Source organism: Vespula pensylvanica, chromosome 20 (assembly GCF_014466175.1).
Source record: "Vespula pensylvanica isolate Volc-1 chromosome 20, ASM1446617v1, whole genome shotgun sequence".
Taxonomy (NCBI): Eukaryota; Metazoa; Arthropoda; class Insecta; order Hymenoptera; family Vespidae; genus Vespula; species Vespula pensylvanica.
In genome coordinates, this window is record NC_057704.1 from 1,865,065 (window position 1) to 1,892,721 (window position 27,657).

At 30.1% G+C, this 27,657-nt stretch overlaps 1 protein-coding gene across 2 annotated transcripts; it reads right to left on the minus strand.

Annotated features, from left to right (window-relative positions):
- Nucleotides 1-2,697: 2,697 nt before the first annotated feature.
- On the minus strand, nt 2,698-24,367 carry LOC122635981 (aquaporin AQPAn.G). Of its 2 annotated transcripts, XM_043826742.1 has the most exons (5): nt 24,203-24,367; nt 22,071-22,200; nt 12,499-12,692; nt 4,709-4,852; nt 2,698-4,326 (listed from the first exon to the last, which is right to left on the minus strand). In XM_043826742.1, the coding sequence occupies exons 1-5, from the start codon at nt 24,350-24,352 to the stop codon at nt 3,928-3,930; spliced, it is 1,017 nt and encodes a 338-aa protein (XP_043682677.1). In that variant the 5' UTR covers nt 24,353-24,367; the 3' UTR covers nt 2,698-3,927. The 2 variants fall into 2 exon arrangements, with proteins under 2 accessions (XP_043682677.1, XP_043682678.1); XM_043826743.1 differs by lacking the exons at nt 22,071-22,200; nt 24,203-24,367 and adding an exon at nt 14,091-14,531.
- Nucleotides 24,368-27,657: the final 3,290 nt, after the last annotated feature.

Consider the following 27,657-nt stretch of genomic DNA (forward strand, 5'->3'; position numbering starts at 1 on the left):
TATAAATTAGATTACGCCGGTAATGCGTATTTTAGAGTCACCGTCATTCGGACACTCACGTGAGTGTTATCGCGCGATTAAAAGTCCTACCGGGGACTCCGTTTTATTGAATGGTGCTTATTTGATCACGCCATTCTCGTGAATTTTACAGTAGAGTTACCCTTAGTTCATGGGTCCCCGGATGTAGCAACCTCCAAGCGGTGGGACCCGGGTCGGTAATACTTGTGAAATATTGAAATCTATGTCTAAATTATATCTACAATCTATAACTAAATTATATATGGATATATATGTAATTATATAGCGCAAGTATTACCGGGCGAATGGCTGCATATTATAGTTTAAACAAATTATGTTAAATTGTTGATTAATTACTCTGTCTTCTTTCGGGTGGGACCCTTGGGAGGGGCCCTCGGGTGTGGGCCTTAGGCGGGTTTGGTTCTTACACTAAAGAAAAATCAAACTCAATTATGGTATTTTTCACTTCTTCTCTTCTTCTTTTCTTCTTTTCTTTTACTCTTTTCTATTTATCTTTTTCTAATTATTTTTTAACTCTTTTTCTGTTTCAGGTTAGATCATCGAGGGAGCAATCATCGAGCGAGGGATCATCCAGGGATCGATCACCATGGAATTAAATTTTTACAGGGAAATTTTTGAATTAAATGTCTTTTTGCATATAATTTTTACTCTTATATTTAATTTTTCTAATTTTTAAAAATTTTTGCTTTTATATTTAATTTTTGCTTTTATATTTAATTTTTGTTATCTTTTTAATTTTTGCTTTTATATTTAATTTTTGTTATCTTTTTAATTTTTGCTTTTATATTTAATTTTTGTTATATCTAATTTTTGCTTTTATATTTAGTTTATGTTACCTGTTTAATTTTTGCTTTTATATTCATCTCTTTTTATATTCTTTGTCTGTTTCAGGTTAGGTAATCGAGGGACCAACCATCGTGGGATTTTTACACGGAAGTTAATGGAACCTCTCTGCATATAATTTTTGTTATATGCAGGAAGGGTATGTCTCCTTGCTTCCGTACGCGAATGATAGGGAAAACACTCACGCGCGTGACGGCCGGCACGCGCGTGGGTGTTCGCGAACGCGAGATTAAGTCCTACCGAGGACTACGTTTTGATTTCTGAAATCGAAATATAGACACGACCGGTCGTGTCTCGAGATGTCTGAAGCCGACGGTGTGGACGGTGGAGCGATCTGTAAGCGGGGTTTTACACATCTCCAGTTCGCTGAGAAGCCCGAAGCTCCCGAAGCGGAAAGGCATCTCGGATCGTGGATTTTAGAGTAGAATCCCCGTTAACTCGTGGGTCTCCAGATGCAGCAACCTCCACGCGGTGGGACCTGGATCGGTAATGCTTGCGACATATCGAAATCATTTGTGATATAAGTATTATCGAGCGAATGGCTGCATGTTTCAAAGAATTTTCCAAAATCTTTTCTATGTAATTCCAAATTACATTTCACATGGTTTCTTACATCTTTCGTATATTCAGCAATAGGTGTACAATCATTTCTATTCATTGAAACGCGTAACTCTATAATAATTGAAGTAATTATTCTTGATTAATTACTATAGTTCCTCTCGGGTGGGTCCCATGGGATGGGCCCATGGGCGTGGGCTTCTGTGCGGGTCTCCTTTCTATGTCGAAAAATCCAGCTCGATTTTTGTACTCTGGTTTTAATCGGGTCTATCTTTTCTTTTCCTTTTCATGTCCATTTTTCCTTTTTCAATTTTATCTTTTTCACATGTGTACGTGTTTCATTCCACTTTACAGATATTCTTTTCTCTCTTCTCTTCCGAGTTCTATCGTTTTCACATTCGCGCACGTTTCGGCTTCTTCTTTTCTTTCTCTTCTTCTTCTCCCCTCTTCTTCTCAGATTTCGATACATCGGCGCAGAGTTCGATGTATCGTCGTATGATTCGATTCATATTCGATTGTTAGACGCGAATACGGGTAGGATAGGAAGAACACTAGCGTCTGTGTCGGCGGGCACAGATGTGGTGTTCTCGGGCGCGAATAAAAGTCCTACGGTAATGGACTTCGTTTGATTGCTAAAACGAATAAATGACCGGTCGTGTGTCGGTTTATGTACTACCGAGTAGTATGGTTTGCTATCCGTAAGCGTGGACTAACCCTCCTCCAGTTAGCTGCCTGAAATCTCGGTTAGTGCGTGGAACGTCGCGAACGCGAATTTAGAGTAGAGTCATCGTTATACTAACACTCACGGGAGTGTTCGGGCGCGATTAAAAGTCCTACCGAGGACTTCGTTTTATAGAACGTCGATTATTTGATCACGCCGGTCACGCGAATTTTAGAGTAGAGTCCCCGTTACCTCGTGGGTCCCCAAATGCAGCAACCTCCACGTGGTGGGACCTGGGTCGGTAGTATTTGCAACATATCGAAATCCGTATTTGATATAAGTACTACCGGGCGAATTGCTGCATATCTCGATTAAATTTCAATATTTCTTAACTCTGATTGTGACTAAATGTTAAAGTAATTACATTTTTCATATCTGACGATATTTCATTACGATAGGCCGAGTAAATATAGTTATTATGTATCATTTATCCTGTATAATTTATTTTATAAATCTTCTCTATGCAGCAATCTCTACGTGATGTAGTTTAGCTCGATACTATTCGCGATATAGTGGAGTAAGTTTCCATCAAAATGATTTGAATCTTTTCGTTTTATTCTGCATTTCGTCCTTCGTCAAATGCGATACATTTAAATAAGAACAAACTGATATCTGATATTGAAAATCGTTTAAAAAGCAAAAGTTTTGTTTCTGCTTAGAAACAAGCAGCTAAATTTAATAGGCATAGCAAATGCGGAGGTATTATTTTGAATTTTTACTTATATATGTATTTGCATATGTATGCACGTATCATGTTGTATGACGTTGTTAGTTAAATTATGTTACACCTTTCACAGATCTTTTTTATTATTTATATTACAAACATATATAATCTTTTCTCTCTCTCTCTCTCTCTCTCTCTCTCTCTCTCTCTCTCTCTCTCTCTATTTCTCTCTTTTTCCCTTTATCGAATGTTCACTTCTTAATTAAAATTTATTGAATCTGTTAAAGTACAGTGCCGTCATCTTATTATAATTATGATTACAACGAATAAATAGTTTTAATAATAGCAACGCGTAGAGAACGATTAATGCAAGAAGAGTTTGTATTAATTAGATTTTGAATCATGTTTTTAATTTTAATAACTCACAAAAAGGATTCTTATGACGTACGAAAAAAAAATTATTGTGTTATATAAAAAAAGAAATGGAATACAATTTAAAAAAAAATATATATATATATATGGAAATTTTCGAGAATTCTATGATTACGATCGACGTGATTATAAAGAGAATGAAAACGTACGATTGATTTGACTAGATGGAAAAGTTATACTGATCGTGTATATGCGAACGCTCTGAAATCGAGGATCGATAATGCCTTTGGTCTTCCATGTTCAGATTCGAACTAACGGGTGTTTGACAATGAGTGGCAGCATGTATGCAATAACATTAATAATGACAAAAAGTTACAATATGATCTTACATTTATCTAAAACACCTATATATGCGTGTGTGTTTATGTGCGTGCGTCAGAGTATGAATGTCAGCAAAATTATAAACTAAAGTAAATCCACGCTCGATAATAAAAATTTTTAATTTATATTTTGAAACGCGTTGAAATGATCAAAATGAATGATTTGAAAGATCGCGCAGAATAATGCGTTTCGCAAGCAGAGGAATATTTTTTTTTTTTGTTTTATTATTATTATTATTATCATTATTATTATTTCTAGTATTATATTTTTTGTTGTTTTTATTTTTCGGTTTTTTTTTTCTTTTTTTAATTTTCTCTTTTCCTCCTCATTCTTGAGTAATAATAATTCGTTAAAAATCGTAAGAAGCCTCGTCGCTTTCCTTCGTACTCCTAAAGCCCATTTTATAAAGACCACCTGCGACAGCACCTCCGACTATTGGACCAACCCAATAAACCCAGTGATTCGACCAATATGTCAGAATAACGGCAGGACCCAATGATCTTGCTGGATTCATGCTACTACCGGTGAATGGTACAGCGGCCATGTGTGACACGGAAATGGCTAAACCTATGGCTAAAGGTGCCCATCCTTTTGTGTCGCTTCTCTTTGGGTCTGTAACAGCATGTACCACCAGGACCAGAAGAAAAGTGATAATAGCCTCCATAACGATACCTTGACCGGCCTCAACACCTTGAGCCAAATCGGTTGCACCTAATCCTTGATTCACTTGCTGGGCTGGTGTTAACATCTGTAATATCGAAGTATTTATATATTGTATAGTAATACATGTAAATATATTATATATATATATATATATGTATATGTAAAGTTCAAGCAATATTTTATTTAAATAGAGATTTTAATCGTTATAATTTCATTTAATAATTATATTTGTATATAATTAATTTTATTTTTATATTATTGATTATATATAATACGAATATAGTAAATTATAATTGATTCAATAATTATCAATTTTATGATTACATATAAATATTAATTGATATGGTAAAATGAATGGAATTTTTGTATCAAAGATAAAAATGTTATAGCTCGTAAGGAATACTTTTTGCATATTAAATAATAGTAAAGAGAAAAAGAAAAATGATAAAAGTGTGCTTGAAGTATACCTTCAAAACGACGGCACCAGCTATTGCCCCGCAACTTTGACAAACGATGTAACAAAGTGTTTTCAAGAAAGAACAATTACCGCTGACGAAAAGACCGACCGTTACCGCAGGATTTACGTGACAACCAGAGATAGGACCTAAAAACTGTGGAAAGGAAGAAACGAATATAATATTAGTACATAGGAATTTATAACATTTTATAACGATTTAAATTTATATTTCTTTCGATCGCGATTTAAAAGCATTTGAATTTCGTGCAAAAAGGCGAACACGTTGTGCTGCCATCTTGCATCAACTTTGTGAAACGTTGATATCAATAGTTGTAGAAAAACGTCGATAAATGTTAAACGTCATAGATGTCGCTTCTATTTAAAGCTCACAATTTTAATATCTATCGGTAAATGATACATTTATTATTTTTTTTGATATTTATTAAACTATAATTTTTGATATCTTCGATATATGCGACGATTTAAACGTAACAAAAAGAAAGTAATTTCTAACAAATCACCTAGCAATTTAAATTGGCTACTATTTAAATTACTGTTAGATCGATATTTTTACACATTTTTAATAAGTATTTTAAATAAACGATCAATATGAATAATAGAACATCAGTAATCGATATAAGTGATCAGTATTGCATCGATTTATAAAATCAACAATATTATTTTAATTAAAACATTCGTAGATATAACAATCTATCAATATTTTATATAAAAAGTGATCAGCATTTATAATAAACCCAGAGACAATCTCGACATTTCATTATTTACATTAATTATATTACCTACTTATATTTTATTATAAATCTTGATCGAAACATTCATACATCGATCATTTATATTACAAAATATATTTCATCATATATTTCATAAAATATTTTGATATATATCATATATATCATTGATTAATAAAAATATATTGATCGAATGAATAGAAATCATTGATACTTTCGTATCAGCGTATACGCGTACGAATGTTTAAATTTCAAAAAAAAAAAGAAGAAAAAAGAAAACGAGAAACAATGAAAAAAAAAAAAAAAAACGAAAGAAAAGAAAAGGAAAAAGATAAAAAAGAAAACCATTCGAGTCGCATTTAAAAGCGCAAGAACACGTGGACGAACTCGTTCGCCGTAGACTCCTCGGCGTCGTTCGAAAGGATAAGAAGGAGGAGTGTATCGGAGGGATACAAAGCGTCTCACCGTAAGTAACCGATTTGGTTTCGGTCGACTCATAAGAGGGTCTGCGACGGCCCAGTTCTCATGTATAACAGCAAGGTCTCGGTTTGCTGCGGGCGATCGAGCGCACGTCCGAGATTTGCCATGATTGCGCAACGAGTCTCTTTTCTGGCTTTGCGTTCGTTTGCGTTTCTCTCTCTTTCTTTCTTTCTCTTTCTGTAACTATCTCTAATCTCTCTCTGTCTCTCTCTCTCTCTCTCTCTCTCTCTTTCTATTTTTTCTCTTCTCTCTCTCTCTCTCTTTTTTCTGTCTTTTCTTTCTCTTTTTTTTTACTCTCTTTTTTCTTTCTCTTTTTTCTTTTTCTTTTTTCTTTTTCTTTTTATTTTATTTTTTTTTTTTTACTTTCTTTTTTATACTTTCCTTTTTTTACTCTCTTTTTTCTCATTCCCCTGAATCGATTTTGGACTCTGTTAATTTTTTGTCGTCTCCATTTTCACGTAACCATTACGCTAATCGTTTTCGAATCTTTCGAGGACGAGATCGTCGATCGGTTCTCCATGAATTCGACCAGTTTTATACTCAACTCGAATTATGAATGGACGTTTAAAGCACTATCGGGGTCATTCATTAAAAGCGAATACGCGAATAACTCGGCTCGAACGAATAATAAACGAATATCATTTAATACGAGAGAAAAAGGTGTACATTCGTTTCAATAAATTCATTATTAAGAAGGAATTATGCTTAGATCTAAGATCTCGGACAAAAAAACAGTAATTTTTATGTTTAATTATGTTACGATTAATTATATTAATGTATCTTTTCTTTTTTTTTCTATGCAATTCATTTTGTCTGATATAAAGGATCATCGTACGGTATTTACGAAAAATGAAAAAAATATGAGCGATAGAATTTATCATATGGTTTTCAATAAAATGTTTCAGTACTTTTTTCAACGATTTAACAAAAGAAAATTACGGATAGAAAAAATAAAGATCAGACAGTGATATGATATATAATCGTGTCTAATATCATTCAAATCTATTTTTTTTTTTTATCGAGATAACACTGTTTAAAGTTTAAAATGTATTTAAGTTATAACATCGACTTTGAACGATCGTTATTCCGTCAAAATTTTTTCATAATTTAAAAAAAATTTTCCGACGATATCCTTCAAGGATAATATTTAATCGAATAAAGAAAATATTATCGAGCAGTCGAATTTTTTTTCTTAATTATCCGATTACATGTATTTAACAATTTAACGTATACAAATCGATCGATATTTTTAATCGAAAGAATAAAAAGAACTATAATCGTAATGATCCATAATAGAATTTATTTTATATCATTTGACGAAACGATTTACCTAACGATTGTTGTATATTCGATTGATATCGATTAAAATCGTACACCCTGTATATCGTAAACACTGGACTCGATGGGATATCATTTTTTTTTCTTTGTTCAAAGGATTAACAATTATCTCACTTTTTTTTCATACTTCATCCACTCCGGTAGTCTACGTATTACAGATAAGATTTATTAGTGCCGTGCATTCGATAAGATTTTATTTGACATTTTTACGTTTAAAGATTGGAAAGATATTCAAAGAGGAAAAAAAACGAAATACAAGAAAAAAACAACATATTATCTATGTTTTCTTTTTTTTTTTTCTCCTTTCTTCTTTAAACCTTATTCCACGAAAGTGGAAATGAATGAAGATAATTATGTACCTATAATAATTTACGTAGTTTCATCAATTTTAATTGATACATAGAAATAATATTAGAGTGAAAAGTATAACGTTAGAGGACTGATATATCAATGAAAATCATCGAGGTGATTAGAAAACTAACAGAATTCGAATATTTCGTTCTTATGTAAGAAGTCAATATTTACATGAATCGAAACGTCATGATAAGAACGTCCTGTTTATGAAGATATTACTAACGTAAAATGATCTCAACGTATGTCTGCATATTTATGCTTATATACATAGGTGTGTGTGTATCTGTGTGTGAGCGTATGCGTGCGTGCAGTTATGCTATCAAAAATTTTATACGAATCGATTCGTATTGGGTTGATTGGCGGCCATCGACCTTAAAAATGTGTGTGTGTATATATATATATATATATATATATATATATATATATATATACATATATGGTGACGCATATCGAATAATAATAAATCGTGTAAGATCTAGAATTACTTAATAGATTCGTAAGCCTCGAGGGCTCGTAACCTATAGCCTCCGGTCATATGGAGACCGATTTATAAGCAACTTTATTTATCTCGAGAATCTCGAGAAACTCATTTCAGATCCTTCGAAGAAGTAAGAAGCGCAAAAAGGATTCGAGATTTGTTCCTTCTTATTCTTTTCTCGTAAAAGTCATCGTAAACGTTTACAAAATGTCATCCACTTATGGTTAGTAGGTACGTTTAAGAACGTTCTCGCGGTATGTAATTCGAGTCGATGTAAAAGAGAGAAAAAAAGAGACAGACCGATGGTACTATCTTTTTCTAATTATCGATCATTAGTTCAATCCATTTAATCCCTCATTTCGTTAACCCGAGATATAAAATAGTTTCATTTTTTAAATAATTTTATGAATGATTAATAATTATAATATACTAGTTAATTGATTATCAGTATATTTTATTAGTATATTTGATTAGAATATATCAACAAATATATTATAATCAAATATTAATCTGTACTATTTAAATGTTAGACAATATTTTAAAAAGAGACTGAGAAGAAATAGTAAAAGTAAAGAAAAAAAAAAAAAAAAACAAAAAAAAAAAAAATAGGGCAGAATATGTAACGCCTGCGTAAGTCGAAGACAACTGACATTAGAGTGACGTTTCTCCATCTTTCAACGTGTATATATATATATATATATCTATATACATACAAATATATAGACCTATATGTACGTAGATAAATAGTAGTAGAGAAGTATCATACCGTATGTTTCGTCTCTAGTATTCTTACGTAATTATACGAAACCTTCTAAAAGGTTGAGAGAGCCTGCATAGTATTATCGCGAAGTGCCATTTGTCACCTTTTAGATTGGACGTGCATCGACGATATGATATTTGTCTTATGAACACGTGTACGTTTTATTAGTTTTTTTCGACTGGTCTTTGCACGTGCCGAACTCTTTCATCTCCACAATACACGAAGGTCTCTCTCTTTTTCTCTCTCTTTCTTTCTCTCTATAACTCTATCTATCTCTCTATCTGGCTCTGTGTCTCTTTTACGTACATCTTTTTTACCTCGAGGTCGAATAGTAAAAGGGTAAAACAATTAGACAATTAGAAAATGTGATCGTACTAAGTAATTGGTTTTTATCGATTTACTTTAATAATTAATACTGATAGAAATCTTTTCTGATCTTGGGATCATTTTTGAGATTAATTAATAATTATGAATGACATATACATACATACATATATATATATATATATATATATACAAATTTTTTTCTTTTTTTTTTTTTTCAAGAAATTCATTGATTTATCCAATAAATTACGATTGATATACGTTGATAAGGATTTTGAATAAATTAATTATCAACCGAAAGGATACTTCACGTTTTACAATTTACAATTTACAACGTATGACTGTCAATTATATATATTTCAATTCTATAATTTCACAATTATATCGGAATATGGTCGATGGTTCTTCCGTTCGTTCGTTACTCTGATCACACGTGTAGGAATCGGTTCTCTCGAATAAGAAAAAAAAAAAAAAGAAAAAAAAAACGAAAAAAGAAAGAAAGAGAGAAAAGAAAGAAAAGAGAGAGATAGCAAGAAACGTCGTCGATATACATACATACATACATACATACATACATACATACATACATACTTATATTTCATTGGTTAAGAGAGAAGTACGGGGGAGAGGAAAGTTTGCGTTTTGTTGAGACTCGTGCACGTTCCGCGAGTTAAAAAGGCCGAGAGCAGAACTCTGCGTAAGGTATAAAGGGAGATGGTAAGGGGATAAGTGGGGTGAGAGGGAGATGGAGGGGGTAGGCATAAGGCAAATAAGGCCGCTTATTCGCCCCAGGGGGGGTCTAACCGGCAAGAATATGGTGCAATTTTGCCCTGGAGCATCTGACAACCTACTCAAGTAGCCACCAACACCAACATCAATACCATCGACTTTACCATCACCATGAAACGCAATCTGACGAACATCTCGGACCTCTCGCGAGCATGCACGATCTCTGACACTCTTCTTTTTCTCTCCCTTTTGATATCGTGAACAGAGATTCCCGAACAACCCGCAGGACTTACTGTTTCGGAGGTTCCTACAGATGGTATTGTTTAAACGTTCACCATGATTACGGTTAGGATGTTAAACATTTCTTCTAACTTAATAGTTAAGGAGAGTTTTATATTATCGATTATAATAATATGTTATAATAATGTAATACTGTAGGGATTTATGTACCTGGTTATTACACGTATGTAGTTATTACATATATGATAGTTTAGAATTTTTTTTCTATGGTAATAAATAATGTTAACGATGTTTCAATTAAATCGTTACGTAATATTGCGAACATATGGTTTCTGTGTATTTTTTATAGTAATTGATTATTCTTAGGTTAGTTAATATATATATATGTATGTATGTATGTATGTATGTGTGTATGTATGTATGTATATAGTATTAAAAAAGTTATAGTCCATATATAAGAAAAGAAAAAAGAAAACTAATATTTCATATGAATATTATACAACATTGTGAACAAATGACTTAACAAATTGAACAAATTGCACGAATGTTTGTATTTCATACATTAATTATTACTCTTCGGTTACTCATATATGTATATATATGTATATATATATATATATACAGATATGTTTTAGAAAAAAAAGAAACTAATATTTCATATGAATGTTATACAACATTGTGAAGAAATAACTCTTACATATTTCATAAATTTCATAAATTTATTATTGCTGTTAGATTATTCAGATATATATGTTTCGCGTTTAGAAAAACGAAAATGCTTTGAAAATTTCGTACACTAAATTTGAGTCGTAGTATTGAAGAATTGAAGAATGAAAAAGATCCAGATGAACGAATAACAAACGTAGAAAATAGATGCGTAATTATTTTCAACCATCCATTTTCATGTTCTCATACTTCAGACGATGTTCAATATGTACATACATATATATATATATATATATATATATATATACACACCTACGTGTATACAATTTCAAGTATCCAGAAGGGTCGATCGTTACGTACGCGATAAGTGTAGAGTACTCTTTCTTTTTCTCTTTCTCTCTCTCTCTTTTAAATTTGGCGCACGAGTGATCGATAATACGTCAATGATGCAATTGGTAATTCTCTCAGTTCACGTGCATGCTATTGAGAATTAATGAGATATTAAATACGTTTTAGAATGTTATATATATATATATATATATATATATATATATATATATATATTTGAGTAATTTAATAATAATATTAAATTTATAGAACACATATAGAATTATATAGGATATTTATTAATATATATATATATATATATATATATATATATATATATATGTAATCTAAGAGTAATTCCAAAATCATAGAATAAGTATATAGAAATGTATATATACACTTTTACGTATGTTTATTGTGACGTCTAAAAGTCCAAGAGAAAGATATCTCTCGAAAAACGTTTACGTGGTACGAAATGGTAAGTCAAAAACGTAGAAATAGGAAGAAATAGTCGATGCGGATTGTGTGTTAAGTAACTTTTCATCTCTTTTACTTTCAAATAAAGCTATAGGTCGAGGTCGATGTTATATCGTCGGAAGTGCCGTTGGTCGTCTTATGCGAATGATGTTTCTTTTTTTTTTCTTATTTCTTTTTTTTTTCTTCATTTTTTTCCCAGAGAAATTGCGCGTCCCAATGTGCCTACGCACCTATCTACAAAATGTAAACCGTGGTGTCTAGCTATTCATATTTTTTTTTCTTTATTTTTAAGGATCGTTGATCGTTAAATTTTATTACGAAAATGTCTCCTTGTTGTTAATTGGCCGTGTTATTTTTTTTCTTTCATCTTTTTTTCTTCAGGAACAGCCGAATTCTGTATCGTTCCTTTATGATATCGCAATTGATAATTTTATTTCTGTTTTTATAAATCTAATGTTTTATATCTGTAGAAAAGAAGACTAGAATGGATTAAAATCATTTCTTTTTTCTTCTTCCAAATTGCCAGTCGATCCTATAATCTCTATTTTTATTAATCTAAATGTTACACATACATATATATATATCTTTTTTTAAAGAAAGAATATATTCTTATAAAAAAAATATATATACATATTCTTTTTTAATATTATCAAAAATTAAAACGCATTCATTTCACTTTTTATATTGATAATTAAGAATAATAAAAACCTCGATAGCAATTTCTAGATACAAATCCTTCTAATATATATATATATATATATATATATATATATATATATATATAAACGTGTATATTTATATGCATATTTATATACATATATAAGTATGAATCATTGAATAATAAATGCGTTAAAGTACGATAAAATGAAGAGACTCGCCTGTGCTAAAGCAGCGACTGCAAGGCCAAAGGTAAATGCTATGTGAAGTACAGTAGGTGATTGCCCTTCGACCCATGTTATACACGAGGCGCAACCAATCAGGACCAAGAGGAATGTTCCAAGAGCCTCGGCAAAAAGTGGCAGCAAAAATTCGATTTTTGCTACTTCCTCCAGACCGACTATGTCTTTAACACCTGAGAACAAAAAAAAAAAGAGAAAAGAGAAATAAAAAAAGAAAAAGAAAAACAGGAAAAAACCAGAAACAGAAATTACGTTTTCGAACGATGGACATTGTTTAATTAGTTCATTTGATTAGCTCGTGAACATTCATACATTCGAATTATCGAAACGAACGAGTGCATAGGAAATGAGCGTGTGCATGCATAGGAAATGAGACAATTAAGAAAAAAAAATGATAAATGATAAGGTAACCACAATGATATCAAATCTTTTGGAAATAGATGATAAAGCAATTCAACTTATTAGTTAACTGATAAATATATAAGCAACGATATAAAATAAATATAAATATATATGTATATTTTATATAAAAAGTATTATTATATTAATTACAAAATATTAATTCGTATATATATATATATATATATATATATGAGTTTTAAACTATCATTAAAAAACAAATACATTATCACATTAAAAAGAATTATTTAAATGGAATATAGTTTTCAGGATAAAAAATTATAAAAGAAAAAAAAATGCCGATAGAAAAGAAAAAAAAGAATTATATGAAGAAGAAGAAGAAGAAGAAGAAGAAGAAGAAGAAGAAGAAGAATCGAAAAAATAAAAATAAAAAATAATTTGTATAAAAAATTATTTTTTTATACAATTTGTATAAAACGAAAATACATCTTGTTCTTAACAATTGTTTTTTTCTCATCGTGCAACACGAATGGTCCCTCGTTTGGAATTATTCTATCATTGTTAATCGGATTATCGTGTTACTCCTGTTTGCTTACACACGACGGAAAATCTTTCGCAAAGGTCACCTGGAATTTATTCGAAATATCTTTCGATTATCAAAGTGTAGCTTTCGTTTGAGTATATTATAGTTATTCGTTGGCTTAACATTTTATTCGAGAAAAAGACTAACAAAAATAAATACTGAGAAAGAGATATAAAAACAGAGATAGAGACAGATATTGAAAGAAAAAGAGAGAGAGAGAGAGAGAAAGAGAGATATGATATCTTAATCCATCGGCAAAGTAACTCGATTATAGTCGCATCGTTTAAGTTTACGTTGGACCATACCTAACAGCAATAAAACTAATGAAAACTATGGCATAATATCCAAGATAAAAATCGTGAAAGCGGTAGTATGGTTACATTAACAAACTGGAAACACCGATAACAACTCTCCTTATCTCTATATTTGCATCTCAAGACTTACTTACTTACTTACTTACTTACTTACTTACTTACTTACTTATTTACTTATTTACTTACGTACATACACATACACACAGAGACACACGACACGGATACAAATAGGGCACACACAAAAATTCTCATAATTTACTTCGATAAAAAGAAAAACAAAGGAATAAATCGATCGAGAAGAAAAAGAAATTTACCTTTCCATGTTTTGCTCATGATTCCGCGATGACAAATTTACAAGAAGAAGAAAAAATAGAAGAAGACACTGTCCAATCAAAACTCTTATGATCGTTTTTTTCTTGTCCGTTCTCACCCTTAACGTTCTTTAATCGAGTTATCGATTAAAAAAAAAAGGTACACGACCGATCAATCAAATTCAAACGTCGAGACGGTTCACTTGTTCCTTCACAGATTGTACATACATATATATACATATATACATATATATGTACATATGTATATATCGAGTGGTACTCTATATTGACAACTTGCACAAAAATATATATTATATAAATATATATATATATATACACACACACGTTTTATATTATATATATATAATTTTGTGATACATATATATATATATATATATATATATATATATATATTTGCTGTGATATTGGAGTACGTTCGCACGTGAGTTTCTGGACTATTGAATCGACGGAGTCCGAGTTTCGCCTTCATATATCGTTCTTCTCTACCACGGTCTGCCCCTCCACTATTTCTCTCTCTCTCACACACACACACACTCTCTCTCTCTCTCTTTCTCTCTCTCTGCTTCTCTCTCTCAGTCTGTCTGTTCGTCGTCATCAGCGTCAGTTCCCTCGTTTTGCCACTACCACCAACATCACCACCACCATCACCATCACCACACCATCATAACCACGCGTTTGATTCAACTCGAAAAATCTCAATGAGTTTCCATTTTATTCATATTAACTGAAATAACAGAGTGAATCAATCGATGTGATTTCAAATGAGATATGTGAAAGTAAAAGGAAAGGAAAGATAGAAAAAAGAAAAAAGAATTTTCAATCGAACATCCCTTTACGGTGTCACGATACTTTCCTTGTGAATTTCTCGTATAACTAAACGTGATACCAACGTTTACTGACGACGAAGCTACCGAAGACGATCTAATGTGTAAGATGATATCGATAAGAAACAAGTGTTAAGTTTAATGAAAACGACGACAATACAATAGTATGAATATGGTATATATACATACATATATACATATATATATGTATATATATATATATATATCGTATAAGGTGATACGAAAGGTATAAGAAAATTATAATATACGATGAACATTCATGTACATAATAGATAAAACGTTATGCATGTGCTAATAAACTCTTAAGATAGAACGTAGAACGCAATACGAACGAACAGAAGAATAACAGCATGTTATTGTACATAAATGTAATTAATTAATTACGTGTAATATGTACAATTTACACGTAACCGTAAAAATAATTAATCCTTTGCGATCGGTAGACACGCTTAGTAATAAATGTATCGTTTCCGTCGCTAATTATTTCTATTTTCGGATTTACCTTCAGTTCATTTTTGTTAGGGAAAAGAAAAGAAAAAAAATATATAAAATCAAAAGAAATCAATTAAGAAAATCCTTTATGCCGAATTAGATTAATGATCCGCAGTTTATTTTCGCTCTAAAGAAAAAAAGAAAAGGTATAAACAACAGATAAAAAAATAAAAAATAATCAACAATAAAAATTCTTATAAATTGACGAATTATGTTAACATCTATATTTTAATCGCTGAAGAAAAATCGTAACGCTAGATTCTACTTGAATAGAAATATAAAACGTCATTCATAGACACGAGAAGAGAACGTTTATAGAGTTATCACGAATTTGTTACGTAAGATTGAACGAGAATAATGTAAATGAATTATTGTTATTAGTACAAATAGATATCCAAAGTATCACACGTTATCAGTCGTTATCAGAGACAAGACTTTTCCATCGGCATAAAAAATTATATTCAGTTTATGGTAAAATTTCTGATTAAGTTGTATTAATTTTCGAGTGAAACCTCGATAAACTTTGAAAATTAACTTTTTTAAAGATCGATTTTCGATCGAACGATCAGTATACGATGTAACTACTAGTCGTTATAAATATAGAAATTTCGATAATAAATATGTCTTGAAAAATTATCTCGTTCTCATTTCTAATGAAGTTTACGTCTAAAACGATCGATCAAGGTGAAAACATCAGCGAGAGAGACAGAGATAAAAAGGAAGAAGTAGAAGAGAGAAATGACGTAGCATGAAATAGGATATGACGTAGCGAATCCAAACGTTTATAAGACATTATTTTTCCGTCTTTTCCCTCTCTCCAGCACTTCTACGATCATTCGCATTAGTTTTACGTAATATTTTTAAAACTAATGCGAAACTAGTCGAGCACGTTACTTTCCATGGGAATCTTATGAGATACGTATCATTCGAGTATTATGTACATCTATATATGTATGTATGTATGTATGTGTGTATGTATGTATGTACTTACATACGTGTTTTTATAAGAGATGATATCTTCTTTTTTTCTCTTCTTCTTCTTCTTATTTTTCTTCAACTTCCTTTTGTATCTTACGTTTTAGAGATAGATAGATAGATAGTAATAACAAATATCGAGATCGACTTAGCTTTTTTTTTTGCAGGACTTTAAATAGAATAAAAAAACTTGTCGATAATCTCTTTCTCTCGTAAGAATGAGAACGTTAAACTATCTTTCATGTACACTTATATATATATATAATGTACAGTTTATGTATTTTTACGAAAGATGATATCTTCATTTTCTTCTTATTCTTATTCTTCTTATACTTCTTCTTTTTCTATCTTACGCTTTCGACAAAGAGATAGATAGATATAACGAATACGTGTTCGACTTAGATTCTTTGAGAGACATTAGATAGAAGTAAAAAATTTGACGATTATCTGCTTCTTTTGTACGAATGATAACGTTGACATATCCTTTATATACATACATACATATATAGATATGTATGTATGTATGTACACATAAGTTTTAACTTATGAATTTAGTTTCGAAGCACGTACACTTCTTCTTGGCTATCGTTTTATGTTTCTTTCGTGTCATATGGTAGTTCGAGTGATCTCTGTGAGAAAAAAAAAGAGAGAAAGAGAGAATAAAAATAAGATTTTTACTATCTGAACAGTAACAGACAGTAAATCTTATTATTTTTTCTCTCTATCTCTCTCTTACTCGTTTCCTGTTTCTCTTTCCTGCTCGTTATTCTATAAAAATATTTTTGAGCAAATATTTTTTAAGCAAATTTGGCTATACTGTTAGCAGATACGTACGATGTATTTTTAGTTCGAACTTATTCGATCAATACTCTATAATACAAATTTTTTGTATCATCTGCTGTACAACGAATTGAATATAGTCGTCTGAGAAAAAGAAAATATTAATGAAGATATTCTCTTTTGTGTTTTTTTTTTTTTTTTTTTTGTAAATCGTACAGACTTTTGCGATAGAATAGAAATTAGTATTAGTATTGCAAAGTGAGTTAGTTAATAAAGTTCTTTGAAATTGACGCTAAGCGTGAACACTGCGTATCTCCCCGATGGTAATTAAGAGCCATTAATTAGGTCACTACGTTGGCAATGTTGTCTTCCGTAAATAGTTCTCTCTCTCGTACACCTGCTCTTTTATTATGATAACATTAACGATGACGTATATGAAAAGCAACGAATAACACGATAGTTACGAGCATCTCTACGTTTAATTAAATATTAAAATACTCAGTATTATTTATATCAATATTATGTAAAATTAGTAAGAAAGTGTATATATATATATATATATATATATATATATATATATATACGTATATATGGATTTTATTAAATATTAAATTAAAATTTAAATACATTTCAAAATAAATTTTTAATATATTACCAAATAAAAAATATTCTATTTAAAAATCTTTACGAATATCTCTTAATAATCTGTCGAAACATAATAATAAAAATAATAAAGTTTAATCTACATACGGTTTGCTCTAGTTCTTAAAATAATATATGTTAAAATATAAACATAATCTATATTATAAAATAAAAAGAAATATTCAATGAAAACATCGCTACGAATGTCTCTTAACAATCTGATAATTTATATTAAAAAAAAAAAAATAAACATATATATATATTTGAAAATAAAAACTCATTATTTTTATTCAAGTAATTTGTTCCGGTTGTTATCACTTGAGGTTAAGGTTTTTCCAATAGCAAACACAACGCGACCGATCATGAAATATCACGTAAATCATTTTTATATGTAATGTAAACGATATTCACGGGTGCCATTAAAACCTTTATCTTAGATATTTCACTTGTCGTTATATCTATATCGTTTTGATCCGTTAATGCCTTTTATCTATTTTAGTTTTACCACAAAAATCATTTAACTATTGCTCGTATGACAAAATACATTACGTACCTTGTATATAATATACTCTTAATTGCATTATCTTATCTGATAATAATGAGGAATGTCCGTAGTATATTATATTGACAATCGATATCGATCCGAGTAATTTCTTTCATTCCAATATAATGCGAAGCCGATGTAAATGATTCATTTTTATAATATCGGCATCGCGACAAATAAGAATATCTAAGGTCGTCACTAGAAATCTAATATATTTTACATTGATTTTGTGCGATAACAGAGTATTTTTCTTTTTTTTTTTTTTTTCTTTTTTATTTTCACGCCTAACAAAATATTTATCTCCTCCGCTTCCTCCTCTCACCTCATTTTTTCCTTCATTCGTCATAAAAAAAATGACGGGCCATATTTTCGAAACGGTTTCTTTTTTAAAAAAAAAAAAAGAAAAAGGAAAAGGATGAAACAAAGAAAGAAAGAAAGAAAGAAAGAAAGAAAGAAAGAAAGAAAGAAAAAACAGCAAAAGAATAATTATATTAGGATTTTTTTTAATTACTTAGTTTTTCATTAGTTTTTTAACTTATTATATTAGAAAATTATTATATTATATTAGGATTAAAAAAAAAAAATGAAGAAAAAAGAACACGTTGATTATTATTTATCGATCCGCGGTGTCAGATAGATATATATGTACTTACGTGTAACACGGGATTGCACGTATCGATAAACATTAAAAGTCGAGATACATTTAATCAATGATTCTTTGTCTCCTCTTCGTGTTTTATCAGTCCGTTTAACGAATAAGACGAATAAGAAGTTAACTAATTGAATGTCAATCTCGTTCAAACAGATTTTAAAAAGATCGATGGATCTTTCGTATTTCGTATTACGGTAAGATCGAGACGGGAAGTAAATACGTCGTCGTATATGCTCTCATCGATTCGTTTACCAAACATAATAATATATGATTTATCGTCCCCGTTATTATACTCTTGTGTTAACGACAAAAATGACAAACATATTCTTACTCGTACACGCATTTGTCGTTTTCATTCGGTCATTCATTTAATATTTGCGAAAACAATAGAAAAAACAATAGAAAAAGAAAAGAAAAGAAAAAAAAAATAGGAAAAAGAAAAAAGATAATTTTCTACGAATCGATCGAATATAATAAATAATCTACTATCTCATAGTTCATTCATTAACTTCGATACTATAATAAAAATGAGTCTTTTAACTTAATGATCCGTTTTATCTTTTTACGATACTCGAGAGAATTGTTCGTTTCAATTTCTTCTCTCTCTCTCTCTCTCTCTCTTTTCCTTTATCTCTCTCTCTCTCTCTCTCTCTCTCATTCTTTTTCTCTACATTACTTTCAAAAAAAGTCATAATACAACAAGCGTATAAGATACGCTCGTATTAATTATCTTTTACCTTCCAGTACTCTCGTGTCGTAATTGTTATTTCTTTTCTTTTTTCTCTTCTTCTTCTTTTTTCTTTTTATTAGACGTAATCACTATTGGTGTGAAGATCATAATGGATCAGAAATATTACGTGACGATTATTACGAATACTTTATCATACTCACACCCTGTATATATGTATATGTATATATATATATTAGTTAGGAGATATTTAAAAGAAAAAAGAAAAAGAAAAAAATTCCAAATCGCAGGAAGTTGAAATTATCATAGCCGTACCGTTTCGTTACATCGTCGTACTAATCAGAGAAACAAATTTGGTTCCACATTAACGTGATGACGTGAAGATATAAAGAAAAATAGAAAAAAAAAAAAAAAAAAGCAATAGACAGCAATCATCGTCTTTACTCTTCAACATAGCCGACGAATTTTCTTAAAAGAAAAAAAAAAAAAAAAAAAAAGATAAAAAGAAAAAATTCTCATTCGTTTACTCAATTGTTTTACACGTTGATCCGATAAGTAATTAAAAGTATCTTGGCTCGTAATTGCAATCAAAGTCATTACTGTTTTATTTAGTTAATGATCTACCAATGAAATATATCAAATATCGTTCGTTGATCAGAGGAAATCATTTTTTTTTCTTTCTCTTCTTTTTTCTTTCTTTTTCTTTTTGATTTTTTTTTTTTTTTTTTCCTTTCGGTTTCTAAGTTGTAAGAAAGCAGTTCTTTTTGTGACTGCGTACTAAACACGTGCAGCAACTTCTCCGAGAATGTTCGTAACGTCAAGGTTATAGAGCTCGTTAAATGAAATTCTACGTCAAATGGATTATTCGGTAAAATGGAACGACGATTTAGTAACATATCGGTTTGAAAGTACTACAAATTTATAACATCGATAAATTTATAAGATTGATAAAGGAAAAATGAAAGATATCAGATTGGACGAATAAGCAATGTCGAAATTTTCGATACCGAAGGATACTGGTGTTGTTTGTTCAGATATGAAATGCTTAAAAATTTCCATGAAAAAGAGAAAGAATAAGTAATACAGTGTTATTTATGTCGATATAAAATTTATTTTTATTTCAATATTTAGATATGAGATTTTTAGATACCTTTAGATATAAAAAATATAAATTTCTTTTTTCAATAAAACAATATCAACGATGGAATATAAAAAGAGACAACAAATTTTCCATTAACGTAACTAATGTAAAGAAGAGAGAGATAGAAATAAAGATAGAGATAGAGATAGAAATAGAGAGAGAGAGAGAGAGAGAGAGAGAGAGAGAGAGAGAGAGAGAGAAAGAGATTTCTTTTTTCAATTCTTTAGTTGTAGACAATACCGATCGCGGAATCATTGATTCTGATCATTATTTAATCGTTAGCATTTAAATTAGTATTCGCGGATGGGTGAACACCGTACGAGGAAAACATTCAAACGAATGGAAAACTTCATTCTCGATACTTTTTCTACGTAATACATACATACACATATAAATACGTACATACTAACATTTTACATACATACATACTAACATTTTACAGAATGCGTCAGCTAATTTTATGGTAATTGTATGGTACATACGTGTAAATATTCGTTAGCTAGCCGATTTCAGCGAATTCACGAACGATAGGATAGATAATTATTGTGTACCTGTCAGCGATTATGATACAATTTTTTTTTTGTTCTTTTTTTCTTTTTTTTCGTACGGAAACGTCCATTTAGTTTTCGATAGGATCGATAACAATCGGTCGGATAAAATCGGTCGATACGCGGAAACTTGTTTCATTTTATTTACGTGTATTAAATAAGTCTCGATTCCTTTCGAACGTGCGTTGATTCTACTTGTTGTTTAATAAAGGAAAAAATACCGTACGCATATCATGTGAAAACCACAGAATAGTATATTCAAATGTTACGATATGAATGAGAAAATAGAATGGCCGTGAAAATAAATACTATATATATATTATATATTATATATATGATACATATACACACACGATTATAATAATTAACGTCATGTATATGTATGTGTATGTGATATTAATATATCTAATTAATATGGAATATGTTAATAAAGAAATTAAAGTTACATTAACATTACGTTAAAGGTCATACTATGAATAAATACTATGAGATATTTGATCTAATTAATGTCTGTTACTAGAATGCAAACATTGACAATAATTAGACCGATGGAGGTTCAATTGAATCGACAAACAGACGGTATGTAACACCGTTTATGTAGGTACATATATGAATGTAAGTAGTGAATACGTTGATATAATAACAGTGAACTCACGACAGCATAATTCCTTCGTCTGATCTTCATCTTCTTTCGAAGTGTAGGAGTTTTTACGACGTGTTTCCTGTCCATTCCCGGTGTGTCCCTCGGGAAATACCGTTGATACGTTCATAGTAACATTCGGCTTCTGTATAAACGAACGAATGTCATTAATTAATAAATCTTGATTAATATCTCTTTTGGAATCGTGTAAAATGATATAATCAATATTAAGAAAATTAATACTAGATGTAATACAAATTGTTTAAGTAATATTATCATCAAGATATTTTCTCTGTACGATTAATAATAATAATATTATCATTTAAAAAATTGTCTCGGTAAAATTATAACGATCATACATAAGGCATACATAAGCCATTTAAATCATTTTTTCGTTTCAACAAATTTCTCTTCATTATCAATTATTACCTTCGGCTCTCGATTTTTATATCAAATCTGACGATGCTAAGAGAAAAACAATATTATTAAAATTATTATTGTCAAACATTATTATACTAAATTATCGTTATACCAGTTATTTATCAATTTTATATACATTAATGTATATTACATATATATAGGAAATATCGTATTGTCATTGAGATATACGATTTCCCGTCATTTTGAATAATTCAAGGTATATCCGGCAAGACCTTGGCAAAGATCTTGAAAAACGATCGGATACGTTTGTTCCAACGAGACTTATGATTTCATGGAGAACGATAGTTCCATTGGACGGCGCATTAAGCGTAACTCGTTGACGGATTCATTAGATTCTAGCGTTGCCAAGACTCCGCGAAAATAATAGCTGTGATCCATAGACAAAGAGAAAAGAAGATAAAGAGAGAAAGACAGACAGAAAGATAGAGAAAAAACATAGAGATAGAGAGAGACAGAGATAGATAGATAGATAGATAGATAGATAGATAGAGAGAGAGAGAGAGAGAGAGAGAGAGAGAGAGAGAGAGAGAGAGAGAGAGAGAGACAGACAGACAGAAAGAGAAAGAAGGAGAGGGAAAAATGAACGGAAGAAATACACAAAGGACCGAAGAGAAACGATGATCGCGTGGTATGGTGCACGCTCGATCACGTAACTGCCGCGTTAAGGTTTGTCTTTGCGTCATTTACGAGTCACGTCAAACGACACACATCGATAATCCGGTAAAAATAAAAAGAAAATAAAAATAATAAAAAAATAAAAAAAAATAAAAATAAAAATCTTTACTTTGATACGAACGAACAATGAAATGTATTAAACAAAAATATGTTTTATATGATCATATGAAATTAGATCAATGATCTATCATTTCTCTATATTAAATAATAATAATAATAATAATAATAATAATAATAATGTGATACAAGTATAAATATAATAATAGCACTAATAGTATCAGTGACAGGAATCATCCCTACATCTACATTCACACACAGTCATATACACAAGCACACGTACGTACGTATATAATTCAGAAGGTAGTTATATTAAAAGCACACGCCTTAGTACGTAGCGTTTTTAAATAGAAAAAAAAAAAAAGATTAGATTTGGTATAGGCCGGTTTAATTAACCTAATAACTCGAGAAATGACACAGGGAAAGAAAAGTAATAATAAAAATAATAATAATAATAATAATAATAATAATAATAATAATAATAATAATAATAATAAAATATATAATAATGTAGAGTAACATGTAGTATATAAAGTTTTATATCGATAATCTTGAATGAAAATGAATACAAAAATATAAAAGAGTATGTTAATCGTAATCATCGATCGAATTTAGATGACCTTAATTCGATTGCGAATTCAAGAATAATTCGATAACAATTAATTTTTAATAAAAGGAAACGATTGTAGAGAGGTCCCACAAAACGAAACGAAACAAAAGAAAAAAAAAAAGAGAGAGAACAGAAAAAGCTAAAGTCGATCCTCGTGAATATTATTCCCTCTTTCTTTTTTACAAACGACGAACATTTTGACACGACGAACACAACGAAGATGCTAATCGTTGTTATTAACAAAGAATGAATAAAAAGAAAAGACAGACAGAGATGGAGAAGGAATGAAAAAGAAAAAAAAGAGAAAGAAAGAAAAAGAAAAAAAAAGAGAGAAAGAAAGAAAAAAGATCGACGTTAAACTCACTTGGCCTCTGGCCAGGGCCAACCTCTTAGCCGTCTTGTTGACGTTCGAATGGAAGACCAAAAACTCCCTCCAAAGATTAACGTAGGTGTCGCGTTTCGTTTCTGAACGATGCACCACTCTTCGATTAGCTTTTCTTCGTACTACCACCATAGTATTCACCAGGGAAATACTCGCCCCTCTTTCTTTTCTCACCCCTCCCAACTACTCTCAGACACTATCAACAACCGCAAGTAGTCTTCTTCAACCGGACATGTTTTCGTCGTATATATAATATCTTAAAACTTGTGAAATATATATGTTGAAATTTGATGTAACCTGTGTCGATCACCTGTTTCTATTCGTTTGACGAGAAGCCAGTAAACTCAAACTGCAACAATGCTTGCTTGTTTGCTTGCTTGCTTGCTTGATTGGTTAGATTGTTCGCTGCACGAACGATATCACGATACGAAGGGATAAGAAAGAGAGAGACAGAGAGAGAAAGAGAGAGAGAAGAATGATTAGAGAGATAGAGTGCGACAATCGACCTTGACATCGACTATGCCGTTCTCGCGTGACGATGATGGGGGATGGTCAGAGAGTTTGCCGGTGGTAACATACTGTCTTTACGATCAATCAACCAACGACAATGAGAGAGACCTCACTTTTATGCTTTAACCAAAATAAAAATAATTTATATATGCAGTTTATAAACGCATATGAAGGTTGATCATAAATTAAGGATATTCATTTGAATGAATAACTCGTTTGTTAGGGATTGTAAAGAGAGAAAAATAATAAAGAAAATTTGCGAGCATTGAATATTCGATGTGTAGTATTTGTTTTATAAAAATAAAAGTATATATCGAGATTGATTATAAATTATTTTTAATCCGGTTGAATATCTATTTATTTCATATATATTCCTGTTTAATTAAAATTCATGAAGCCTCAATCGTTGATGTCAGGTTAATTATGAAATCAATTTTATGATATTTTTGAGATCTACAGTGCTTTGCTAATAAGATTTAAACAATAATCACGTTTATAATAGAATAAATAATTATTAATAAAAGTTAATAATTTGGATAAAGGTTGATTAAAACTTTCTTTATAAAAGACAATTAAATCTTTCATGAACGAAACTTTATTTATGATTTATGATTTATGATAAAATAACAAGATAAATAAATCGACGTACATACAGGTTTTTTATTTCACGAAAATCCTAATACAGTGATATCTTAGATATGTGTAAGATCTTCTTGCAGTGACCTCGACCTTTTCCGAACTCCTTTAAATCCAAAATGAATAACATCAGGTACGAAGGACGATGAGATAAGAGCTCTGTCGAGGTGGATAATCGTTCCGCTACCCTCAACTTCCGGTCATACCTTATAACAAACGATCTATGTACATATGTACGTGCCATATGTATATATACATACATACATATATATATATATGCACACACACATATACATACGTATATATTTATTTATACATATATATATATATATAAAACACACGTACGTACATATGTATTGTTACTTCGTTATATAAGAGGTCACTTGGTATAGTCCTTTGTAAATTCGGTGTATTGGTTGATGGTTGATGGTGTTAGTGTTGGTGTAGATTAGGTCGATCGACGTTTTTTTTTCTTTTTTATTTATTTTTTTCTTTCTTTTCACGATGCACTTGAAAAATATAACGAACGAGTATTACAGTTTTATTTTAACATATCTATGTATGTATATCAGATTTATGCTAATGATCTCGTTTGTGATATTAATGTTTATTCGTAGATCGAAGTTCGTTAATAACGTTACGCTAGTACTTACGCGTTAACATCGTTCAAAACATGGACTGCGGCCAGCGGCTCGCGTGTTAAAATATCACGATAATTAGCATACGTCGGGTCACTCGATAGATAGAACCAATGGGAACGCGTAACAACGTTTCTAACTTCTAAACGTATAACTAGGTTCTTCTATTGACGGTACGGTCCAAAGTATTATCGATAAATCGATTTATTTATTAGAAATTTTTTTTGTTCTTTTTTTTTCTTTTTTTTTTTTTTTTCTAAATGTTCGGATTACAATTAAAAATTATTCAAACGATTTGATCGAATAAAGTTGATAACATTGAGCTAGTTATTTATTCGGAAAAAAATAAGAGAAAAAAAAAAAGAAATAAAAATAACAATCATGTGCAAGGCCGTATTTGTAATTTTGAAGGTCCTAAACGCAACATAGTTATGACGCGTCTAAAGAACGAGTTTATTTCGGTTAATCGAATTCATTCGGCTTTTTCTTCGTTCCTCTTTCTCCTTTTTTTTTTTCTTTTTTTATTTCTTTTTAATTTATCGAAAATAAAATATCCACATTTTCTCCCACGATGATAATATAACGATTTATTTTAATGAATATAAAAATAATACAACATCGCGTGTGGTATACGTATATTCACATTAAAAAGAAATAAGAAAAGGAAAAAGAAAAAAAAAAAAATCTCTAAATACTTATATTAAAATTATTATAATATTAATATTACAATATTTTTTTTTACTTTATTTTTAGCAAATATATATATATATATATATATATATATATATATATGTATACATACATACATACCAGAGTGGTTTTCTTATATTGTCGTTTGCAAGTAGTAAAGTTTTAATACGTAATTCCATAGAGACTGAATCCCCTGAGCTAACTACGCCTAATTTAATTTATGGTAAATTCGATCCTAAGTATATGACTTGTATAACTTTTCTAATTACCTAGAAATACTATAAATTATAGTGATGTATAATAAATTATACTAAATAATAATTTTTATCTTCTTTTTCTCTCTCTCATTCTTATTCGCACTCTCACTTATAAATAGAAAGGTGTTATACTCGATTTTATCAGTCTAATAATTCTAGCATATTTTAAAAAATTGATTTTAACCGAACTGTTTCTATCGCATATATTTCAAACAAACATCGATGTTCTTCAGAAAAAATGGTTGACTTTAAAAAGGCAAACCTAACATTTGAGTATTTACACATACCCATTGCGTTATGTTATTTCTACCTACAAATGAATATTTTAAAGGACTTGACCATTCGTGCATTCCGCAAATGGGTAACTGTACCAATACGGACATGCGATTATTTCATTCGATATTTTTCCTCGATTTGCACGACATCAAGTTTTTCTACGATTAGCTGCTATTGAAGTAACGTGTTATAATCAAACATTATGAATAAATAAAATTATCATGTGAAGAAAAAAGTACAATTATTATTATATTATACTATTATGATGAAATGAAGTAATAATTGCTATTTAGTTTTAAACATTTTTAGTTACATCAGTATTTTTTCAAACTTTTAATCGATATTTTAATAAAATAATGATCAGTGTCTCTAATAAAATATATCAATATGTAATATCAATGGTAAATATCATATTGATTAATAAAAAAAA